Source organism: Scomber scombrus, chromosome 8 (assembly GCF_963691925.1).
Source record: "Scomber scombrus chromosome 8, fScoSco1.1, whole genome shotgun sequence".
NCBI classification, from domain to species: Eukaryota; Metazoa; Chordata; class Actinopteri; order Scombriformes; family Scombridae; genus Scomber; species Scomber scombrus.
In genome coordinates, this window is record NC_084977.1 from 14703103 (window position 1) to 14723123 (window position 20021).

At 38.5% G+C, this 20021-nt stretch overlaps 2 protein-coding genes across 2 annotated transcripts; both read left to right on the forward strand.

Moving 5' to 3' along the window:
- Positions 1-1625: 1625 nt before the first annotated feature.
- gclm (glutamate-cysteine ligase, modifier subunit) lies at positions 1626-9699 on the forward strand. Its single transcript, XM_062424071.1, has 7 exons — positions 1626-1957; positions 4004-4066; positions 5343-5427; positions 6251-6307; positions 6424-6626; positions 6833-6947; positions 8957-9699. The coding sequence occupies exons 1-7, from the start codon at positions 1820-1822 to the stop codon at positions 9124-9126; spliced, it is 831 nt and encodes a 276-aa protein (XP_062280055.1). The 5' UTR covers positions 1626-1819; the 3' UTR covers positions 9127-9699.
- A 1877-nt stretch (positions 9700-11576) lies between these two features.
- Positions 11577-18829, forward strand: dnttip2 (deoxynucleotidyltransferase, terminal, interacting protein 2). The gene is made up of 7 exons (XM_062424753.1): positions 11577-11652; positions 12872-15003; positions 15952-16090; positions 16301-16396; positions 16578-16742; positions 16960-17069; positions 18002-18829. Exons 1-7 carry the CDS (start codon positions 11578-11580, stop codon positions 18096-18098), a joined length of 2814 nt encoding a protein of 937 aa, XP_062280737.1. The 5' UTR covers position 11577; the 3' UTR covers positions 18099-18829.
- The last annotated feature ends 1192 nt before the right edge of the window (positions 18830-20021 follow it).

Sequence of the window (20021 nt, forward strand, 5' to 3'; positions counted from 1 at the left end):
TTTCTGGATTTTTTACTGGAGGCTGTGATAAACAATTCAGTGGAAATACAAGCCTGTGTGGTCTGTTTATTTCTCTCAATTAAGTGAAGGATAAAACTCAGTCATTACATAGTTTAGGATTCTAACTGAGGACAGATGTATTACATAAGTAAGTGAGGGCTAAAAGCTTATTTTAATACTCATTTGGTGAAAAATTATTCATACATGAATACATGCTGTGATGTACTTGGAGACAAGACATATACTTTATTGGTTATCCAAGCATGATAAACAGTGACCAGCTTCATTTATGGTTGACATTATGGTGGCATCAACTTATTTATTCCTGTTTGACTGATACCTATTTCTGTTTGTGAGACAAATCTATTCTGACCCGACAGGAAAAATTAAACCTGTGTCAAATAGAAGCACATAGGCCACTGTTTGCCGACCACTGACAAAGAGTATAATGTACACATGTTACAATGTTGACTTTCCTCACGGCATGATAAAATAGTTAGAAACACTACACCATCATCTAGTGGTCACAACAGGAACTTTCTCAAACAGAAATAAGTCGATTCCAGTGATCCAGTCCTGTGCCAGTGGGCCTCCGTGAAATTCAGTTCAGTTCAAGTTGGAAGGGCTTCACCGGCATGGGAAACAGACATTTACATTCCTAAAGCAAGTGTGAGATAAAAACAAAAAAAAGAACATCAACAGAAGAACTGTGATTTTACTGTTAGAAATATTAGATATACTGCATATACCAGACAAAAGATAACTTAAAAAAACAAAAAAAACCCAAAACAAACAGAAAAATGCAGTAGAGACAAGGTTGCTGCCACTAACACCCAAACAGTCACAGGGCAGAGGTCAGGGGATGGAACAATAACTCTTTGGTCCAATGCCATAATATGCTATCTTTTGGTTTCCATGTGTCTTGGGTGGTTTGATTATATTAATCTTAAGGAGAGTAGCTGGTTTGGGGTTTATACCTAATTTGGGGGTAATGATGTTTTACTATTTGTTCTGGGGACTGACTTACATCCTTATCTGTGGACCAAATTTGTAGGTTATAATTCTATGGTTTTACTGGTCCGACCTAACTGAAATCAAATTGGGCTGTATGTGGCCCCTGAACTAAAATGAGTTTGACACCCCTGCAGTAAAGTGTTCCAGTAGTGTGATGCTCAGACAGAGAAGGCTGAGCATCCAAATGTACTCACTCCTTCTATAAGGAACAACACAGTCCCCTCTAAATGTGGACCTTGTGGTTCTGGTATTGTCCTTTCTGGTATTGTCCAAACTGGATTGTATTAGTTATTTTTGTAAGTTGCTGATAATAGTAAAAGGATCATTGATATACACTGCTTAGATACAACCACCTGGTTGCAGGGACTGTATGATGATACGTTTATTTTTTTAAAAGACAAATAATGGGGTAGCAAAAAAACATGAATTTCCTTCCCCTGAAATGAATAATGAGGATGTATTTGTCCACTTACTCCATTTCTGGGGCGCCTAATATTATGTCTTTTTGCATGTAGACTACACTGTTAGCTCCGGACCGGGTTTTACTGGACACTCACCGACAGCTCCAGTGGGCGTTACCGACCGGCTCGCTTCCATACAGCCACCGAGCAGCCACCGACCCAGCAGGTTAGTCAACACTGACTGCAAGTCATCCTGACTACATACTTTTTAAACAGCTGCGGAGGTGTGCTGTTAGTGTGCTAGCTAGCAGCTGTAGTAGCAGTCAGTAAACTGGGTTAGAGAGCTTGCTTGCTGTCACTTTCTAAACGCTGTTTAGCTACTTAGCTTTGCTACCGAAACGCACATGGATCCTCAAAACACCAACATGAACACTGGGGCGAAGATGTTGCTCAGCCACGCCAAGACACTCAGGCTTCACACCGGGAACTTAGTCAACAGAAGTCGTCTGAAAAAGAAGTGTCCATGCTCGCCCAGCGAAGAGGTGAGACAAATGAACAAAGCTGTTTGTTGTGGTGGTGTGACAGTGTAGCCCATTAGCTTAGTTAGCTTTTTACCTTACCGTCAGGCTACCTGGCTAAATATTTAACCAGCTAAGCTAACGATAGCAGTGAGTGTTAGCTGATATCAGACAGGAGTATTTAAATCAACAAGTATTTCAGTTTGTACATGTCGAGGTCCTTATTATACTGTGTTATGTAGTGTTTAGTGCTCCTCAGATAAGTGGTGTATTGTCTTGTTTATGTGCTACTCGTAATGTATACTTATCTTATGCAATATAACTTAATGATCATGCCTAAGGTGAATGGTTTACAGACACTGAGGAGTTATTGCTGTAAGCTGATCACACTGCAGGTGTAGACCTGGAGAGGTGAAACACCTGCAGGCAGATGCCCCACTCAGTGTTAAGTTTTAATACCCATAAAATATATCAATACCAAGAAGTCAGTACTCGGGATTTATTGAAATACCCAAATCTTAGTCTGAGATTTAGTGCCGCAGCTAATGGTATTAATTATCATTGTTCATCAGTGTTTTATAATCTTTTACTCTGTGAGCTAACAGAAAATAAAGAAGTCATAATGTCACAGAGCCTAAATTGGACTTAGATGAACAAGTAGTACCAATATGTCTGTTTTACAGTGATATAAAATAGAGAAAAGCAGCAAATACTCACTGGAACTTGTTAATGTTTTGCCTGATAATGAATAATAAAACAGTTGATTAATTTTCCGACTGACTGAGCGATTAATTGTTTTGCCCCTACGTAAATGTTCAACTTATATAAAGGTGTGGTGACAATCTACTGAAAGGGGTTGTGTAGGCTTTTTGTTAGTGTGCATTGCTGCAAAAACAGCACCGTTCATTGCTGTGATGTATGAAACACCACCTGCAGTATCTCTCTGAACCATGGTAGTAATTTAGATACAAAATAAATATAATGATACTTTTTAAAAAAATAGTTTTTGATGAAGGGCAAAGATCATAGTTGTCTAACCCTCTACGTGACACTTTGTGTTTCAATATATTCATCAGATATAAGGTAAACTGAGCTTGACTAGTGTGTCATAGCACTGATTTTTTGGCTCATCACAGAACTGTATTATCACACATTATATTTAGTATGATTATATATATAATATCTATGATTGACATAACTCAAAAAAGAAAAAAATCCAAATGTACTGTACAATACACAAAACATGCTTTTAAAAAGTATTTCAGAAACATTGTTGTGTCTTGTATAACTTCCACCTAATGTGTCTCTCAGGAATATCCAGTCATGCTGCATGTGTGGCTTTTTAGAGTCACCATGACTGACAGTTTTCCAAGTTGTAAAGTGTTGATAAAAGTTGTAATCATAACAGGCAAGCTCAGACTTTTTACAACATTTCTGATACATCTAATTCAGCACTTTATAGTGTGGTGGTTAATCAACTTGAAGTTAATGAATATTATATATATATATATATATATATATAAAACTATAACAAATATACTATATTATCATTGCTCAGTATTTACAACCCAACCCAACGCTGTGCTCATAAAAACTTTGGCTGATGGCGTGAATAGTGGCCTCCCATCTTAACATCCCATACTATCTATCCCACATGATGTGAATGCTGTTAAGCCTCTGCCAGGCCTGTTTAAGTCTGGTTTTTCACTCGTCCATACACATCTGGCATTACTGATGCAGCTCCACATCCCATCCCTTTGTAATTAGTTTAAAATTCAGCACTTAAACTTTGTCACACACTTTGAGTTGGTTTGTGACAGCGTGATTTTCATGATGCCTGTCCAAATGATTTAATTGTTTAAGATACAGTGCAGCCTATGTGTTGATGGAGTAGCATATCACAGCTGCCCAGATGCTGATGTGGAGTCTGCTGCAAATAAAAAGCTGTAAACTCTCTTGAGTACATGCCTCAGTCACAGGTCTTTGATATCTGAGCTTCTGGGATCCTCACTAAAAATGTGCCTGTTTCACAGATCTTAATTAACTTTGTTTTTCTGTTTGATATTTCAGCTTCAAGACTGCATTAAAGCCACACTGAGTGACTGGTTTTCCACGACAAAACTGCCATTGGAGGTGGGGAGATGTTTAGAGTTTTTGGAATGTTTTCGTGTGGCTATGTGAGAGTATAGTAGGGTACTTTATTCACTCTTTCCTACGTTGTGAGAACACACGTTTGCATTTGTTTATCAACTCTGGGAATGAACAATAGTATTTGCATTGACAGCCGGTAATGGGCAGCCCTGCAGTCAGTGAATGAGTTGCACAGTAACGTGTTACGACACTGTCAGGCAGCAGGATTCCAGTGCTTGGGAAAAGAAAATAGCTGTAGTGATGGACATCAAAGGATGCCTCTAGGCTTACTGAAAAGAAGCTGTCATGATGAATGTTCATGCAATGCTGGCTGCCAAAGGCACTGTTCCAAATGTGCGTCTGTCTGTTGGCATGGGTGGGGGTCAGGGTGGGGGCACAGAAACCTTTTCAGGAGGTTTTATTCATTAAGTAGCCTCCTAACTGTGATTGGATTTCTGGAAAGCTGCAGTCATCTGATCTGTTTTCATCAAACTAACATGTTGAGAAAATACTGAAATTGAGATTAAAAAGGCTGCAGGATCCACCGTAGTGAACCTCTGTTCCTGCTGAACACACCCCTGCTTTGGCTATGGCTGTTTTTGCTAGGCTCAGCTAATCTGCTTCAGCTTTTATCACCACGCCCACTGGACTAAAATGGCTAGGGGGGAGGTTTAAAGAGTTGAGCTATGTGGTCTTGAATGCTTGCAAATACAAAAACGTTATTTGACATACCCTGCAGGGAATAACGGGATTCTTAATTTGTAGCTTTTCTTCAGGTTGTGTTTGCAGACAGCAAATAATCTGACAGAATAATACATTGGTGTCTTATTTGTAACATGTCTAACATGCCTCAAGTCTGAATTGAGTCTCAATTTCTGATTTTCATTTATGTCAACTACTTAAATTAAATCATCAATATCTGGATGAATGCCTCACATGCAAGCAAATAAGACTTAAATGGCTCTCAGTTGGTGTCTTGTCACTCTATGCTTGAAATGAAAGTGACGTCAAAAAATGTATTAGTGGATTCACTGTGAGCATAACAGTGTTTCTTGTGTTCATGATGTTGTCCTCACACATCAGGTGCCAAATATTGCTGCTCTTTCAGTAACTGTAATAATAATAATGATGCTATAAAGAATATTGACGTAACTGACACCTTTTAACTGAATAACCAAAAGCCAGCACCAAAACAAATAAATAAATTCAGCAATGTTACACTTTAAATCACAAAGCAAGTTGCACAGTGACTAAATGCAGTGCTTTTCATGTCATGTAGGAACTTCCAGATACACTGGACTGCTCCATTCCCCAGGCGACAGACGCCATCACACCTGAAGAAAGGGAAGAGCTGAAGGTTTCAGGTAAAGGATGAAGAGCGCTTTGTTTATTCCAAAATATATTTTTTGGAGTATATTGTTGTATCAGTGCTGTATTCAAAAATCAACAAATTAAAAGGATAAAGGGAAAAAATAACACTAAAATAAATAAATAAATAAATAAGTTAAATAAAATAAATGTGCATATGCTAAATACAAGAGACAAGACAAGATAAAATTAATTTAAATCTAAGAATATGAACACAACTCAAATAAGGTGGTCTAGGAACGTTAATTCCTTTTATCTTCTCCCTTAGTCTTCCTACCTTCATAAACCTCTCCTGTTTCCCTGACGTCTATCCTTCTCTCACTCATTTACTCATTACATAAAATATAAAACCGTGTACAAGTGTAGGCTACAAATTATAAACGTTTGTGTTTTCTGTTGTTTCTTTCCATGACATAAGTAGTAGTTTGTTTGTTTGTTTGTTTTTTTGCAAAAATCTAATTTCTGGTCTGTCTTGTTGACAATATTAGTCCAAAAAGATGCAACTTTGAGGCATTATACAGAACCATCAAAAAAAAGAGTTGTTTCTGAGGAATGACGTTTAGCACATCTGGGTCATACGCTCGGATATATGCTGTATATTTACCTTAGTGTGTGAGCGTGCATCTATCAAATTGTCAAGTGAATTTTAAGCAGTCCATTATTAATGACTGAAGACTGAACAGATAATAAATAAATTAGTAAATAATTAAAACATGTATTAAGTTAGGCAGAAGTTTAGACACTTTAGACTGACCAGATGCTACAAAACAACTGCGGCATGTGGTGGACAACATTTCAGTGTTTGCTTTGTTTTTGCAGCAAAGCTGTTCTTGTGTGAGTCGGGTCAGTCTTCAATCAGAGATGCAGTTGAGATGGGTAAGCTTCTGATCACTTCAGAATGACATAATTGATATTAAACCTTTTAATCTCAGGTTCTCAAAGATAAACTGAGCTCTGCCGGTGATACTGCCTTGTTTGTCTCTCATCCGTAGCCTGTCAGACTCTGTCAGTGTCCCAGCTTGACTCTGTCATCATAGCGCCACCTGGGCCTCTGGAGGGTGACAGCCAAACTTTGGCCCACCTTCAGCCAGCCTGGGAGGAACTGGAGGCTTTGGTCAGAAGCCAGAGGATTGCAGCTATTGGCACCTCTGACCTGGACAAAGATCTGCTGGAACAGCTGTACAACTGGGCCCAGGTGAGAGGAAATCTTATGTACTTATTTGAACTTTAATATGTGTCATTTTTAGAGACAAACAATTTAACTGTTGATAATAGGACAGGTTTATAGATTAAAAAACAAACAAATCACTGCAGGCAAAAATATTTCTGCATTTTTTCTGTTACGAGCCAGTGCGCTGCAGACAGAGCCAATCAATGACCATATCCCCTCTCTTGAACCAGGTGAAGCCCAGCAGTAACCAGGTCAACCTGGCCTCCTGCTGTGTGATGCCTCCTGACCTGACAGCATTCGCTAAGGAGTTTGACATCCAACTGCTCACACACAGCGACCCCAAAGGTGAGAGTCTGTTTCTTTTTTTCTGTTAGTCAGATAAGTATGTCTTATTTGTTTTTATCTATACATGCACCTTTTCTCATTCATGATGAAGGAAATAGTGAAGTTTCTAGATGTCAGATGGTTCAGATGTACCAAATCATGTGCTCACTCCTTAGTCACATGCTAAAGGATAAGCGTATGTGTGACTTGTTCTCATTTCTCTTTGAAAATACATTAATTTCTTGATATGCTAACAAGAGTTCTGTCTATGGCCAAAGCCTGGTATAAATGAATTGTCTGTGCTGCATAACTCCATTGTTGTTCAAAACCATTAAAACTCTTCAATGAGCCACATTGTTGCTCTGAGGGAAAGTAATCACAAAAATGTGAAATGAATATAAAGAACCAGTGTTTAAGATTTAGTGACATCTAGTGGAACGGACTTGGCAGAAATGGAATATAATATTTGTATGTTTTAATTAGTGTATAATCAAATGAAAATATGAATTATTGTGTTGTAATTACCTTGGAAATCAGCCTACATTATTTTATATCTACATAGACAGGTTTGGGGAGTAACAGAATACATGTAACAGCGTTTAGGATACAAAAAAAAGTAACTATTCTGTTACAGAAAAAAAGAAGTGATCAGATTACAGGTACATTTAGTAAAAAAATGGGATTATTTAGAAGGATTACAATTTTAAAACACATTTTAAAATAAAGAATAATATACTACCATGCACTGTCAAAGTCCCAAACATGAGCAGAGCAGGAACAAGTGGGAAAAATAACTTGCTGATCTACAATGGTTTAAGTAGAGGATGATACTGCATTGCACGTGCAGGTGCGCACAGCGGGCACACATATACACATACCCACACATACACATACACACACATACACACACATACATACATACACACACACACACACACACACACACACACACACACACACACACACACACACACACACACACACACACACACACACACACACACACACACACACACACACACACACATATTGAACTTAAAAATTGTCAGGGAAACATCAGTACTGATGTTTGATTTATTTTGAGCATGTATGAGTAACACAAACAAAAGTAATCTAAGAAACAAACAAACAAACAAACAAAACCAATGAGAATAGTCAAAACAACAATAATAATGTGAACCCAACATGTCCAAAAAGGAGTAGTGTTTGTTGTCCACAGCTGGCTGTGTCTCACAGCTGCATTTCACCCTTTGTGGGTGCTTTGTGTATTAGATACTATTATCTGTCTCATTTGCACCAGTTTAGCGGCCACAAATGCTGTACAATCCTTTGTGGATTTGGCCCTAATTATTGCATATTTAGTATTGAGGTAATCCAAAAGTAATACAAAGTAATCAAGTTACATTACTTTAATCTTCTGATACTTGGATAATGTTACTGACAACAGTTTTTAACCGATAACTAGTAATTGTATCAGAATACATTTTTAAAGTAACCCTCCAACCCTGTAAATAGGGAGCTGTTCCTCTTTCACAGAGGCTGCCATGTTTCCCAGAACAGATACCCAAACACTGGCTCCCGAAGGTACTTTTCAGAGTGGAACTGATATTTATTTCTTATTGCACTTGGTGAATAATTCTAGCCCTTATCATTGCTTATCGTTTTCATTGATATTTTTCATACTTACATTGTGAAACGAGTATTAAATTGTATGTGGTATTAAGATGTCCTGAAAAGTATTTGATTCAATGCGGTGAAGCCTGCAGAAACCTGCCACAGAAAGGGCAGTGAAGTTAGAGAGTATTGAGAGACAGACTTATGCATTGTTGGTTTTGGTCTTTTCATGGAATTTGCCTACAGTGAAAAAAGAAAAAATGCCAGCTTTTTCCTGTGAACTGTGTCTTACTAGTGAATCTTATTTTTATGTTCTTAGTGTAAGCTGTATCCTATAGTTCACATGTACCGGTAGACTTTGTTTTTTCTTAACAAGTTTTAAAGAGCTCCTCTCCTGGCCTTATGTTTCCATCTAGAGCTGATGTCGGCAGCCACATTCCAGGAGGCGGTACAGGAGGGAACACAGGACCTGAAAATCGCTGACTGGAGACTCGAGTGGGTCCTGCGCTACTCCATTATTGTCAAGAGCAGGGGCATCATCAAGGCTAAAGGCTACCTTGTCAGTGCGAAGAAGGCAAGCCCCTAGCACACCCCACCAGAGAAGAAAACACAGGGATGAAGCCATTTTCCTCCTTTTTTCATTTACACACACAAAACATGCAAAGTAATGGAATAACGGATTCTGCCAATCACCATGGGTCTTGAAATCATTGTTTTATCTTACAAATAGGGTTGCATCTTGATTATCTATGATTTCTTCAGTTTAACAGATGCAGGTATTCATTACCATCATCACAGCGAGATCAAAAATAGGAGATGGACTTGCAAGATCAACTCCGGTGTCAGTTTTGAGCAAACAGACAGCAGGATGAGAGTGAAAGTGAGAGTTTCGTAGCTCTCTCCATGACCAGTACTTTGATAGTGTAACCATTTATCAACACAGCAGAGGCAGTTTTTAAGTACGGAAGAAATGTAGGTCTCTGAACTTTTTTAACCAAGGTGGCTCCTTAACCTTTCTCTGATGTGAAGTGCCTCTCAGCTTTTGCTCCTCCTATCCTCATACCTGCTTTGTCTTCACTGTCCATGTGAATCAAGCTTTAAATGTTTAAATCTAAATGAAAAGATTACGAGTAGTTAAAGCAAAAAGAAAAAGCTAGAGGTTTATTGTTTTTTTTTTAGTACATAATTATTCCAAACATTTTGAAAGGAGAAATGGGGAAAGAAACAGATTTTATTCTTGCTATTTAGACTTCTCCAGCTGTATATAACACCATTTGCATTCCTCAAGTCAGAAAACAATGCAAAGGAGAGATGTTTATTTTATGATGCTGAATTGGGCTTAATTGGTAAAGCAGACAACTATGAGTATATATAACTTATAATTTTATCATGCTTTTTTTTTTCTAACCATGCGCTGTTATTGATGATGCTTTGAAATGTTTATCCCCCTACACTCATGAGATTAATCTGAAAGAGATTAAGATTATTCATAGTTGGCTGATGTCCTCTGTATGTTGTTACTATATCACTGGAAACTCAATAAGGAGATGTAAAAAAATTTCTTAACTCCGAGGAAGACCGTTTTATTTATGAATCATGGCTGCTGTTGTCAGACAGGGTCCAGTAAATCTCATGAAGACAACTTCTCTGTACTGTAAACATATTTAATGTTATCTGTATATCATGGATTGGCTTTATTAAAATTATAAAACACATTTGTACTGTCAACATTGGTGTAAAAATATTTGAAAGATGGTTAAAGCGTGACTGAAGACATGACTGGTAATGTAGTCAAGACTTTGGTGTCACTAAGAAAAAATAAAGTTCAAATGGTAAAGGTAAAAAGCTTCGAACAGGAAAAATCATTTGCAATTCACAGACAGCACTAAGGTATTTGGTTTTGACATCTGATGGCATAAAGCCTACAGTGACTCTTAAAATCGCATCTCCACTAACCACTCGAAAGCACAAGTTACTAACAGGAATTAAATCATTTCAGAGGGAAATATTGTACTTTCTTCTCCACTATATTTAACAGCTTTAGTTACTTTTCACATGAAGATCTGACAAAATGAATAGTATAACAATCTTTTAAAATACAACACATTGCTAAAGATTAAAGTTTTTGGCCTTTTGGGGTTTTGACGTTTTACAAAAAGCATTGTGTAGTCAGGGTCCCATTTCAGATGTCTGCAGCTCTACCAAATAGTGATTTTTCCCTCTAAATGTGGTTTCATTTAAATAAATGTTCAACTGATCCAATATTTCACCAGAAATCAAAGATTAGAGAACATTTTCAAAAACTTTGTTACTTCTTTTATACCCCATTCATTTTCTCACAACCCCTCAGATTTATCTGCTGACATTTGGAGGGGCCCAACCCCTAGGTTGGGAACTGCAAGTCTAAACTAGCCAACAGTGCTTAAACACTGATGCTTCGGTAATGTCTTATATCAGTCAGAGGGACCAAACAACTACTTTTACTGCTATACTTTAAGTACACTTTACAGCTAATACTTCTGTACTATTAAGTACAATTTTTTCAGGCAGGACTTTAACTTGTAATGCAGTATTTCTACATTGCTGGTAGTTTTACTGAAGTAAATGATCTGAACTTCTTACACCACTTTGCAACAGTGCATGGAATATTTAAAAAACAAAGCTCCATGCCAACCAAGTACAACAACAACTACAAATACAGTCATATTAATAATTATAATGATATATAATCAAACATTTTTGCACTGAGGACTTACTTTTGTTAGTGATGTCACATTTTGCGTGTAATACTTATTTTTCATTTCAACCCTTTACTTTTAACTGAGTATTTTTTTTACATTGCTGTATTGCTACTTTTACTTAAGCTACGAATCTCAATACTTTCTCCGTGAGTATAATAAATAAATAACTGTCAAATACACACGTCATCAATTCAGTAGCTCTGTGCTCGTCTGCTCAGCCTGAGTCTTATTTCCGTGGATCGATTGGTCGAGCGTAGCCTTCAAACCGGAAGTGAGATTGAGGCGCAGTGTGCAAGATGGTGGCGACCAGGAGAGGAGTACGCGTGTACTCCCCAACTAAAACAATCCCCGACCAGCCCTCTGAGGTCCAGGTATGTTTGAAAACAGACGGTCTTCAAGCCTGTAAATGTTCAGAGCTCAGCAACAGAGAGTTTAAAGCCAATCACTTGTCAACTGGTCAGGTTGTGTGTGTCTGTGGTCAAACTCACGTGGGCACCACACGTCTCATCATAATACTTTAGAAACGTTTTGATGGTATGACACGAGAAAAATAATCATATAGGAGACTAAAAACTCAGAAGCTGAGGTGTGTGAGAGCCTTAGGTATTTTTGACAAAATACAATCATGTCAATCAAACTTAACAAAGATAGTTACTGCAAAACATGTATAAAAAGAGTGGCTCTGCTGCTTTATTCATTTCCAGCTGTGAGGAACCTTTTCACGTGTCATTTTTCATTTTACATCACCAGTATATTAAAAACATAATACATTTTGGGAACTTACTAATGTAAATGTAATCAGTGAATCTACTTCACTTAATCGATCGATCGTTTGTAAAACACTCATAAAAGGTGTTCTTGCATGTCTACTACGGATTGTTTAAATGATTCGAAGATCTTAAACCTCAAAGAAACAATGAAAATATTTTCATCATCTCTTCGTAAAACAAATGCAAATTTTACCTTATTTTTGGTCAGAATCCCGGTAAATCTCCCTTATTTTCAAAGCTCAAAGTTGACAGGTATGCTAATCAACACTTAAAGATTATGGCTGATAATGATACTACTTTTTATTTTATTTTCAACAAAGAACAAAACCAACAATGGACTGACCCATTAACAAGTATATTTGTGTAACCAAAGCCTTACACATCTATACTTCTCTGCCCTAGAGCTCCCTTATTATGACGAGTGCACTGTTGCACTACCATGAATGAAGCGCTGTAGTTTTTTTTTTTAGCCAAAATAATCCACCAGAAAATGGTGCTCAATTTGCTCATATTTAGGTAATGTTTGTTAAAAACTACAGTGCCCAGCTGCTTTAACAAATGATCATTATTGATATTTTAAAAATAGATGCTTTATCTTTGTGACCTGATTTTAGATTTACATCTTTTGTATGAATAAATACACTTGAGTCTACTAGTAGGAAAGGGAGGTAAGAAAGCATTGAGAGACAAACTAACACATTGCTGTTTTTTGTTTTGCGATTTGTTAAGAAAATAAATTAGAATGCCAGTCTTATTCTTTGAGTGCAGCTTGCTGTAAAACCAGCTGTATTAATGCATTTGGCTTATTGTTGCCACTCAGGCTACTCCATCCACTGCACGAAGAACCAGGAGGGCTGCTAAAGAAGAAGAGACCCCTTCCCAGCATGACCTGGAGGAGACCAGCAGTCAGCCCGTATCTCCACCGACCTCTTCATTGAGAAGATGCACCAGAGCCTCCAGACTTCACAGTCCAGAGCAGCCTTGCACTCCTGTGGGCTCTGTCCATGAAGCAGAAACATCAGATGTGGAGTCGTGCTGCTCCACAATGTCTGACACCAAGCCACGAATGACACGCACCAGGGTAAGACAGGCCTGCAAAGAAAGTCAGGAAGATGAAGAGATATCTGAGGTGGAATCATGCTGTTCTGCATTATCTGTTTCAAAAGCTGGCCAAAGCAGCCGCCGTAGTACAAGGAGGAAGCCAATTCCTGAAAGATCTGACCCAGCTGATGTTGAGGCAGGAGAAGTCAAGGTGGAGCCGGTGCTCGATGCAGAGTCCTGCAGCTCTGAATCCCAGAGAGTCACCAGAAGTCAGCGAAAAACTACTCGTACCAGATCAGCTGCCAAACAACAAACTGAGGACTCTGAAGTCTCAGACGTTGATAGCTGCGTATCTAGGGTTTCTCGGTCCACAACCCGCAGATCGACAAGGTCCAGAAGGCAAACGGGTCCTATTCCCATTGACCTAGATGAGGCCTCGGAAGGCTCTGGCTCTCCTGCCCAAACAGGCCGAAGGAGCAGGGCAGCAAAAGGGAAGACTACTGTAGATGTTAATGAGCCTCCGTCTTGTGACTCCGAAGGGTTTGAGTCCGGGCCCACTTACAGTATGACCACTCGTAGACGGGGGAAGAACCAGTCCACAGGTCCTAAGGTTCTGGAGTCAGACTCCGACCTGACTGACATGCAGTCCCCAGTTGGCAGCCCCAGCTCCTCACGTGGCAAATGGACACCATCCAGCAGCCGCACAGGCTCGGGTAATAGCAGTCGAGGTGTGTCTGTCACCAAGTCCTTAATCAAGGATCTTAGTGTTGTAGTGACATCCTGGGAGCCAGCTAAGGAAGATAGTTTATTACAAGACTCTAGATTAGAAAGTACTCTGATCGCTGAGGATGCAGATTGCACACTGTTGGAGGAAGATAAGAGCCAAATATTAGAAGACAAAGAGAAAGAGGATGTGAATAGTTCTGATCTTGCAACAAATAAGGCTTTAGCAGCAGATTCTGGAGTGACAGAAGATGGACAGGGAGGGAGTGCTCTGCAGAAGGCTACAAAAGGTGCGGAAAGCAGAGTAAATGTCATTTCAGAAGACGATTCCCATGTATCTCCCTCAGTATCAGAAGGTCTTGCAGCTGAAGTTGTTTGTGAGGCTGCAGTGATGGCCAGAGACCAGCAGGTGGAGCCTCCTGCTGAAAATAAAGATGGGACCACCTCAGAAGTGGAAATGATGCAGGAAACAGTTCTGCCATCAGAGCCGTTAAAGCCATCAGAAACAGTAACAATATGTGATACTGTTTCTGAAAATATAGAGGAGACCAAAGACAAGGAGGAAGCCATGGAAGTGGCTAATGAAGACACCCATCCATCACAGGGAGCGGAGCATGTAGATGGGGATACTGTTATGGAAACACAGTCCAGTAAGGAGGAGAAAATGGAAGTCAGTACATTGAACACAGATGCTCAGCAAGTGGTTGACTCCAGTGAGGCCCAAGTTGAATCAATTGAGGTGACGTCCAAGCAGGACCACAAGATCACAGTGGATTCTGCCTCTGAGCAGCAACCTAAAGATGTCATTGTGCAGAATACAAAAGTAATCAGCCTGCTTGTGAGCAGCGAGGATGAAGATGACTATGAGGAAGAGGAGGAGAGGGAAGTTTCTGGTGAAGAGGAGGAAGAGAAGGATTTGGCAGAGGAGAGAGGAAGAACTTCCAAGAAGTCTGAAGCAGCAGCTGAATCAGTGGCGGGACTGTTTATGATTGACACACGGCCAGGACAAGCGGCTGATGAGAATTACCACAAGGATATGCTGAGAGAGGAGGAGGAGGCGGCGGCGGGCAGAAGTAAAGAGGGAGCTGAGCAGGAGGAGCAAGATGAGGAGTTTGTGGATGAGGAGAATGATGATGATGATGACGACGAAGATGCAGAAATCCTCTTCTCAAGTAGAGATCCTCAGTCGTAAGTAATATGATAGGCTCACTCACCTGGAAACTGTTACACAGAAAATTAAGAGAAAAAAATTATTCAGGGTAATAATAATTAAAAGATGAGGCGCCTCTCAATACTTATGGAAGCCTCGGTGGCCCATTTAAAGTAAGTTTTTGGGTTGCAACTTACAATTATTTTTATCATCAATGTGTAGGTTATTTTTTGATTACTAGTTTGGTCTAAAAGAAATTCTGATAACAGTAAAAAAAAAAAAAAAAAGTGACTTTTATAGAGTCAAAGTTGACATATTCAGATGTCTTGTTTTGTCCAGAACCCAAAGAGATTCAGTTTACTATTATATGACGAACACATGTAACTGTCGCATTATATAAACTGAAATCAATCTATTTTTGGCATTTTATTTTAAAATAGGACTGAAATGACTATTGGATTATCAACATTTTTTCTGATAAATATTTGGTTGATTTGATGAATCAACTAATTGTTGCAGCTGTAGAAATGTTCTAACACCACTGGGCATTGTAGTCTTTAGCAAATGATACTCAAACAGAGTAAAAAATCATTTGTGAGGGACTGCTTTCAGCTACAGAATTAATACACATTGATTCTGTGACGGTGTTCGTGGGATCGACCAAAACTTAAACTACAGTTGTTCATCATAATTAAGGAACATGTCAATGATGTGGCTGGTTGATGTGTTTTTGTTTTTTGGACAACAATGCAGTTCTGTGGCACAGAGGAATACACTATATCAGGCAGTACTTGTTAGTAGGATCAATGTTTTGTTGGCTTCTGTCTTTTAATAGGGTTTGTTAACAAAAAGAAAAATATAAAATATCACCAGGCTTATCCTTTAACACATCATTACATTATATTTGATTCTAACTGTGTGCAGAGGTGAGAAATGAGATGTGACTGCGCCTCCTGAGGAATTTTCTCTGTGCCAATTTGTTTTAGGAAAGAGTTGTCCAGCCGTATTGACCCCGGCATCAGATTGAAGGAGCTTGGGGGTTTATACATCAATTTTGATGGCAGCAAATCAAAACCTGTCTCCAGTTCGCTGCAAAAACTAAAGGAAAAGAGGATCCAAGATGAGGTAAATAAGTGATTGATTTTTCCCTTTTTGAAGGTGATCTCTGATGCCGAATGAATAATGAATGTTGTGCAAGGACAAGTAAATCCAATAACACCTGATATTGTGTTATTCATGGTTTGTCTCCAGTTTTTTTTTACTTTGGCCTTTTTATCCGAGTGTTGATTGAGTTTGGTGCTTTGCAGTGTTGCAGTATTTTTTTGTTTTCCACAGGTGATGAAGAAGAGCGTGATTGGTCCAGACTTTGAAAAGAAGGATGCGGTGCCTCCATACAGTGAATCCAAACAAGCTTTGAAACTTAAACACAGAGTAAGTTTTACAAATTGAGGCTTCAGTTCATAAGATGATCCAGACTACTATCCATTAAGATTTGATCATTGTAAAATCAGTTGACACAAACTGCTCAAAAAACTCTGACCTCCACTGAACGTACTGTAGTTTTAGTCAAGTTCTGAATGCTTTTGAAATCATTTGAAATTGGTTTTCCCAGGCAGAGCGTGAGAAAACGACAGGAGATGGTTGGTTTAACATGAAAGCCCCTGAGATCACTGGTGAGCTAAAAGGAGACCTCCAAGTCTTGAAGATGAGAGGCTCCTTGGATTCCAAGAGGTTCTACAAGAAGAATGACAGAGATGGCTTTCCCAAGTATTTTCAGGTCTGTTAAATATACATGAGTCGTCTATCTTATTTATTTGGAAATGGGGTCATGTCTTCTTGTAAGGGATTGCATGACAACTGAATTTAAGAGCATGAAGGTGCAAATAATCTAATCGCCCTCACATGAATTTTGCTTTTAAATGTCAGCATCAAACTTAAATATATTTACATGTAATTTGAGGTTGTTGTTTTTTTTAAATGTGTGTGTGATACAGGTTGGTACAGTGGTGGACAGTCCAGTCGACTTCTATCATTCCCGTGTTCCCAAGAAGGAGAGGAAGAGAACCATGGTGGAGGAGCTGCTGGCTGATGCAGAGTTCAGGCAGTAAGTTTAAATTTAGTCAGTTTCACTGGATCTGGCCTGATGTGTCTCCAGCCCTAATTTACCCCTAAAAAAGAAAATGCTCCCCTAAAAACAGCTTATCAACACCACCTGGTCTATTTTTAAATAAAAAAGACAAATAATGTTTAGCTAAATATCCACCAAAGCAGTGATGAACTATTGTTTACTGTGAACATGTGGTATGATTGAATTTTATGTCAAATTGTGAATAATTATAGACATTTGTATACATTCATGTGTTCATTTTTCACTTTATACACATGAGCTGGTCTGCAAAAGTGGAAAGAGTGCATATTATTAGTTAAGAGGAAAAAAGTATATTTAAGAATACTGACACTTATTGATTATTTATGATTGGCTCCAGCAGTGGGGAAAAACTTTGAGGTGGCATTTAAATTGCTGATCTTTATCTAGAAGACATTCCTTGAACATCTGTTTTTCGTTGCACAAAAAGACTTGGACCTGTCAGATTCTGAGACAGCATAGATTTAACTAGTTTCTCCTGGCACATTTGAAGCATTTTGTGTAGGGTCACACATTACCAAAGCTCAGAGTTCATTTAGCTCACAGAATACTGTGAAACACTGCAGCAGTTTGTCTGTACACTGCACAGTGTTGTGCTTTGTAAAAAAAAAAAAAAAAAAAAGAACAAAAACAACATTTACTGTGGTACATTTCAGAGAAGGGCCAGAAAATACAGTATAAACCTATATACTATAGGGGGATTTACCTTTTGTATTTTTCATGTAAACCCTGTGTTGCATTAGAATATATTTTACATGACTAAATATAACGTTACTTGTTAAATTTGCAAAGGAATTGCCCAAAGTGATGCCCATTGTTCCCTGTTGTATTTTGCAAACTGGCCAAATCTACGTTCAACATATAAATATTTTGCTCTTTTCTCTTCCCAGTAAGAACAAGAAGAAGTTTCAGCACATTGTGGCCGAGAAAGCAGCACAAGGAGCTGGCAAGAGGAATAAGAAGAAGAATAAATTCCACAAAAAGTGAATATGACGACTTTCAGAGGCTTTTCAAATATATTATCGACTCCAGTTCTTCAGCAGGAGGTGACTGGAGCATAAATCATATTTTTTGACTTCATGGTGCCTAATGAAGCTTTACTGAATCGTGCTCATTGAAGACATTTCATCTCTAATAATGGACTGGAAAAATGTATGAAACAGATAAGAAAACACCAGTAAAATTGATTGTAAGCATGTTATTAAAGATATGCAGTACTTTGTACAGCTGTCAGTGTACATGGTTGAAACTGAAACCATTTTTAATCAAATGGACCTGTATCTTACATTTTTCTGCACAGTAATCATCATCATTTAAAAAACAAAGAACAATACATGTATCCAATAAACATTCAAATATTTCCTTTTGACTGGCAGCAGTGTTTCCATCACAACCAGAAATACTGATTCCTTTGAAGACTTTTGGACAAATAGCTTAAATTAGTGAGGATGAACAGAGAAGTCTTGTCATAATTTATGACCAAACAAACTAGTGAAATGTATATGTAGTAGCATGTTTATTTTTGCATAACTGTTTTTGTAATTCTGTCATATATTGTCTTTCAGACAATGAAAAGACCACAAAGCAGAAGAATTTGAATAAAACATGTTTGAGCACCTGTTGAGCTTTGACTGAAATCAAAATTGACAATGTGCTACCTTGAAAATGCTAACTTCTTTGAAAGTCCAGTATATATTTAATGAAAATCAAATGTTGATGATGAAGATGTTAAAGTAGGCATAGTGAAAGGTGATTAAAACTACATCCTGCTGTGAATAAGAAATGGAATCAGATATTTTCTACTTTGTGAAGAACTCAGTGAAGAGCTCTCCCGTTAGACTTTTAAGGATACACTTTGTTGGCAGATTGGCATTTTGAGTTATTTGGATGAATTTCTGTTAGAAACTTCAACACTTTGTACTCTGGCTTGCTGTCTTTTAAGTAAACATCACAGTCTGACACACGCAAGCTGAGGAAGACATGGGACACTTTTCCTTCAGCTGCATGATTACTGCTGTTGAAATGGGCTCATGGGTCAAAAACAAAAAATTTAAGGGATTTAATTTGACCATTAATCAGATCCTGCAGATTCAGCTTAGATACCAGTTCTGATCATGATCAAAGGAAACACAAGCTTCATGGTCATATGGAGTATTATCTTTTCTCATTAAAAAAAAGAAGAATACACTGAGTATCTTTCAAAGTACAGTGTCTACCTGATCTGTAAGTTTAGCTGTGACAATAACACACGACACAGCTGCAGTCACTTTGGCTGAGCAGATAACCTCTGCATCAGTGGCACATGCACACTATATACAGTTTTGATATTTCAGTGTAACACTATGACGCTGAATGACTGGCTTAATTTATGTTAAGGCTAAATTTCTTTGTGTCTCCTGCTCTTTGATTCAGGATTACTTTTGTTCGTCCTCTCTCTTAAATCTCTTCAGTCTCTTGTTGCTGCTGGCTCCCGACGGTGGCTCTTGGCTACCTTCTTGTCTCTTTTGTGTTGTGAGAGATGAGCTCTTAACAGCTGCAGCTTACCTCCACCACGTCTCCTCCTCCCCCCCCCTCTCTCTCTCTCTCTCTCACACACATGCACAAAATTGTTGCTTCTTTAATTCAGAGCCAATTTCACACACAGCTTTAGAGAAATTAGACAACGTCTCAGTTTGGTTTCACCATCAGGGCGTCTAAAAACAGCCCAGCTGATGGGTGGGAGGGAAGTGGTGCTGCTTTGCTTTTTGAACGTAACCCTTGCAAATTACCCTGCCTTTTCAAACGTTAATGACGACAAACGCTGCTCAGCAGGTGCTCGGGAAGGTTTGAAATTTAAATGAACATCAAAATGAGATAAAAGAAGATACATGTGTGTGAAATGGTTCAACTCACTGAATGATAAATCTTGAG

Excerpts from the sequence above, each read along its gene's own strand:
- gclm (XM_062424071.1), top strand. The coding sequence starts at position 1,820 with ATGGATCCTCAAAACACCAACATGAACACTGGGGCGAAGATGTTGCTC. Across the intron at positions 1,958-4,003 it reads CATGCTCGCCCAGCGAAGAG|CTTCAAGACTGCATTAAAGC; the intron begins GTGAGACAAATG and ends TTGATATTTCAG. Across the intron at positions 6,948-8,956 it reads CACACACAGCGACCCCAAAG|AGCTGATGTCGGCAGCCACA; the intron begins GTGAGAGTCTGT and ends GTTTCCATCTAG.
- dnttip2 (XM_062424753.1), top strand. The coding sequence starts at position 11,578 with ATGGTGGCGACCAGGAGAGGAGTACGCGTGTACTCCCCAACTAAAACA. Across the intron at positions 16,091-16,300 it reads AAAAGAGGATCCAAGATGAG|GTGATGAAGAAGAGCGTGAT; the intron begins GTAAATAAGTGA and ends TGTTTTCCACAG. Across the intron at positions 16,397-16,577 it reads CTTTGAAACTTAAACACAGA|GCAGAGCGTGAGAAAACGAC; the intron begins GTAAGTTTTACA and ends TGGTTTTCCCAG.